This window comes from Gadus macrocephalus, chromosome 3 (assembly GCF_031168955.1).
Source record: "Gadus macrocephalus chromosome 3, ASM3116895v1".
Taxonomy (NCBI): domain Eukaryota; kingdom Metazoa; phylum Chordata; class Actinopteri; order Gadiformes; family Gadidae; genus Gadus; species Gadus macrocephalus.
Window position 1 is genome coordinate 11,242,449 of NC_082384.1, and position 5,000 is coordinate 11,247,448.

The window sequence follows — 5,000 nt, forward strand, 5'->3', positions numbered from 1 at the left end:
GAGAGTGAGAGAGTGGTTCTTGATCCAGTCGGTCAGTGGGTGAGTCAGAGAGAGAGAGAGAGAGAGAGAGAGAGAGAGAGAGAGAGAGAGAGAGAGAGAGCGAGAGAGAGAGAGAGAGAGAGAGAGAGGGATGGATGGATTGAGATTATTCAAGAAAGCGTGAGTATAAGCAATCTGTGAGCCGATGAGTGATGTGAGTGACTGGTTGAGTGTGAGAGCGAGAGGGAGTGTGCGCGAGATGCAGTGAGTGAGACTAAGAGAGTAAATGAGTAATGGAGCAAGAGAGTGAGTTAACCCGTAAACAAGTGAGTGATTCAGCCAGCTGAACAGCCAGTGTTTGTCCGTGTGTATATGTATGTGTGTGTGTGTGTGTGTGTGTGTGTGTGTGTGTGTGTGTGTGTGTGTGTGTGTGTGTGTGTGTGTGTGTGTGTGCGTGTGTGTGTGTGTGTGTGTGTGTGTGTGTGTGTGTGTGTGTGTGTGTGTGTGTGTGTGTGTACTCACAGGGTTGAGAAGCACGGTGAGGAACAGCTCCCCTCCTCTTATGCTCTTGTCCAGCTCTTTAGACCCCCCGGGGTACTCCTTGTAGTAGATGGTGTGTGTGAAGAGACCGCAAGTCTGGCGAGGCAGCACCTACACACACACACACACCCAAACGCACGCACACACACACACCCAAACACACACACGACCCACACACACGGAAATCAGCAAAAAAGATCAGCCTAATTGTGATATTGTGTTGAGTTAAGTGGGCATTGAGCGAAGGCCATTGTGCGTACGCCGCAGGGCCGTCTACTCCCGGGAGCACAGGTAACAGAAGAAATTCGCAATCAAGAATCATTGAATTTCCCCAGCTACAACAAGCACACTCTGAGTCCCTAGCGGCTTCATACAGAGGCTATTACGGACCGAGCCTCTATATAGATGGAAGCCGGGTGTTAAAAGCTATTTTCTTTGACAGTATATTTGTCTTTTCTGTCTTCATGGACAGGACAGTGAAGAGCATTAGGGACGCGGGGTGAAAGGGAGAGGGAATGACGAGCAGCGGGACCGCAGGTCGGGATCACCACGGGGGGCTTACGGCCTACAAGCTCGCTACCAGCTGAGCTGAGCCCCAGAGGCACCCCCAAACGCCAGTCGTCTTCAACCTCAACGGCGGTCCTGTTCTCAGAGGCGCCGGGAACAAAGACCCACCGCATTAAAAAACATGGCGGCCGATGTTTCTTGTGAACACAAATGCAGCACAAACTGGGTCACGTTTCCCTGTCGCGGGTGCTGGGGCCAGTGGATCCAAACAGTGAGACGCCAGCCCCCTGCGCTCCAATCCGGAGAACATTGTGTTCTCCCAAGTGGTGTGTGATGTTGGGCTCGAGGGGGGAATATTAACACTAATTTCTGGTGGTGAAACAGAGCTCTTTTTTTTGCTGACTCTTGAGATCCGCTGAGTGTAGTTGCGCCCAGAAGTGAAATTACAGCAGCAAATGGTGCGACAACAACTAATCTCAGCGCCACGTTTGGAACATCAGCCGTCGTAAACTCACATTGCATCACAACATGTCCCCAACTCATAACTGTTCCCTCGCTCTGTTTTCAGCTCCGCTCGATGTGAGAATGTTTCACTTCTGTTTCTGAGTAAAGTTGTTCAGCAAACATCTGTCCTTTTGTTAAGTTTATTCACAATTGCTGCTCAATTTGGTCCGTACATCCATATTGCTTTCTTTCACATGTATGTACCTGGTGACTGCGAAAACGTAGGTGTGTAGGATCTATTTACAATTCACGTCGTTTGCCATTTCAATTTTGGTTCATGGAATACACTGGTGGTCCCATCAGACCAGTTACCATTATTTGTACGCCAGTTAATTGTAGTGTGACACAATATAAACACAAACACACACACAAACCAGTTTATTATAGCGCACAAACACACGTGCGCACAAACACACACACACACAACACAAACGCAAAGACACACACACAGCAGCAAGCATATCAACAGTACAGTTTCTAAGTTTTCCTATGCTATGCCAATTTATGGCGGTTTTATATGCACACAACGCACACACTTTTCAGAAAGCAAGCATCCAGCAAAACAAAAGGTAAATTCACTCTCTACTCTCTCACACATTTCCCCTAGCAGCCGACATTTAAACAAGACACAGACAGAGTTATCTCCCGACAAATTATTAATTATGAGCAGAGAGGTGAAGGGAGGCCAGGAGAGGTGAGAGGGGGAGAGGGAAGAGTAAAGAGAGGAGCCGGGAAGGAGAGGAGGCGAGACAAGATAAGCCACGAGAAGAAAAGAACGAGCAGGGAGAGGAGTAGGAGGAGAGGTCTTTATCGTAAACTCCTTGTGGAACACGACGCTGCATGAAATATAACACAGAGCTGGAAGAACAGCTATTAGTTTAGCTATAAAACATGGCAGCTGTGGACCTAGCACGCACACGCACGCACGCACACACACACACACACACACACACACACACACACACACACACACACACACACACACACACACACACACACACACACACACACACACACACACACACACACACACACACACACACACACACACACACCTAAACATACACACACACACACAGAGCCTCATAGACTCAGCACTATTTCATCAAACCAATTATCCAAAGCACTATATATCAAAATGATATAGCACATTTTAAAGAGAGACACACACACACACACACACACACACACACACACACACACACACACACACACACACACACACACACACACACACACACACACACACAAACACACACACACACACACACACACACATAGGGCTTCACAGCCATATCTCGGAGGCATCTGCCCTGATGCAGCAGGTCCGGTGGGCTGGTCTCCATCCAATGTCAGGAGACGCGTACTTTAGCGATTTACAGCCTCGACTCAACTTTCCATCCTCTTCCCATCAAAAACCACAACAACAACAACCCCCGAGCAAAACAAAACAACACCAAACCAAACAAAAGCTAACCTTGATGTTTGGCTATTTGCAGTGCACCGGATCACATAGCTGGGTGGGCGCTGGCCGGGTTGTGTTTATTTTTGCAGATGACGGCACATATCAGCATGTAATATTAATCACACATGCATACATTTACATTTATTTATTATTTACTAATCAGTGAGGCGCTCAGGCGAGCGAGCGAGCACGCTGCGTCGCTGCTATTTATTTTACTGGCACCTCACGGTGCCAGTAAAATGCCAACAAGAGCTGTAAAATAGGCTGCGCTGCAGAGCCGGGATGTCAAGAGAAAACGATGGCTCAGGCTTTTTTTCACCTTCTCGTTGTATTTGTATTCGGGGGACAACCTTCTCCCATCTAGGACAAACCCAGGTGTTATTTTGGTTCGGTTCTGTTCCCCTTGTGCTCTTCTGTTCTCGTTATGTTCTATTTTGTTGTTTGTTGTTTCAGGAGTCAGTCAAGATGGAGGACGAAGGAGCGAACAGGGACAGAGCTCTGAAGAGGTGGAGGTCGGTGTTTGAGTCATCTCGGATCCAGCAGTCCGACTAAGTTAAAGCAGAACATCTCGGGGAGCAGAACCTGGGCCGGAAACCAAAAAGTGCAACTGGCGGCGTTAAGCATTGTTTCCTGTTTGAAACTGTACAGAAGAGAAACTCGAGTGAAATACACTTTCAGATGGGGATTTGTATTTCGTTCTATTTTTTTACAGCTTACTTGGGCTGGCCCAGTTTGTGTTTGCTTGTTAACAGCCAATAACGGAAGAAAAAATAATCTTTCAACCCCTGATCAAAATAACCCGGGGCTGACCTTCGAGAATGGGCTTGTGTTCAGTCTGAGTCTGAGGTTTTAAAGCTGACAGCTGAGGGGCAGACATGTGAGATGAAAAACAAAGAACTTGGGCAAACAACCGACAGAACAAGAACGTCTGAACAAGCCATGGGTGGGCGGTATGGCCTCTTTCTGTAACAACCCTTCAACAACAACACGGACAGAGCACGCTGTTCTTTAGCACCATTCCCCCCTACACTCCATCAAGGTTAGTCGTCTTCCTACAGCCCGGCCCCCGAGATGAATCGAGTTATGAATCGCTCCACGATGGGAGGCACAGAGCCTAATTGCTGACATCTGGCGGGCTCTGTTATTTGTCTTCTTCTTTTTTTCCTCATCTTTGCTTTACAGCTGGCAGACGCAGCCATTGTTGAAGGCGTGGCACTGATTAAGGACTCCTTGAATTCAGAGGTGTGCACAGTGCTGTGTTTGCCAAGGAAGGAGGGAGGAGGGATGGGAGCAGTGAGGAGGGAGGAGGAAGGGAGGGAGGGAATAGAGGCGTTGTGGGCAATTGGAATGCACGGATGTGCACTTTGTCTCGTCTCCTTCTGTGCTTTGTACCGACGCTGTGTCTTGGCCTCAGTGTCTTCAGACTATTGCTGCTGACCTCGTTCCTCTCCTCACTCCTCTCGTCAGCACCTCTTTGACAACTGATTGCTTTCCAAACACTCTTAACACAACAATATTGAAGACCAGCCCCGGTTGGTCTTTAATCTTCAACCTAAGTTCTCCCACACTACACTGCTCCACCGCACCATGCACTGGCTACTGTTGGCTGCTCAAATCTGATTCAAGGTCCAGGACATGGTCAGGCCATACAGCCCAGCCCCGTCCACTAAACCCTGTGACTGAAAAGCAGTACGCTATCCCGTCCCTATGAGGGGACCCCAGCTAACGCTCAACATAATCCAGATTGTTTACTGTCCCTGGCTCCACAATGTTTGAACGAGGCATCTCCCTTCAGGACACCAGAAAGCCTTCACATCTTCTGTCTCAGAATAGCCTGGGACTGGTTTGATTTGACTCCCTTTAAGGTGATGATGTAAACCATTTTCTTTGAAGAAGAAAAAGAGAATGTAGAATGTTTTTCAGTGTGTGTTTGAGTAAGAATTGTCTGATGAGGCTGTCACTTGAGTTTTAACGAAGGCAATAGATGACGGGTCATCTGACAAAC

General features: G+C 48.0%; 1 protein-coding gene across 1 annotated transcript in view; it reads right to left on the minus strand.

The window, feature by feature from the left end:
* LOC132454075 (bifunctional heparan sulfate N-deacetylase/N-sulfotransferase 4-like) overlaps window positions 1–5,000 on the minus strand; it is a 13,939-nt gene that overhangs the window by 663 nt on the left and 8,276 nt on the right. The window contains exon 4 of the mRNA XM_060047236.1: window positions 1–630. This exon is cut by the window's left edge and continues 663 nt beyond it. Within this exon, the coding sequence (XP_059903219.1) occupies window positions 1–630 (630 nt within the window). The remainder of the gene's footprint in view (window positions 631–5,000) is intronic.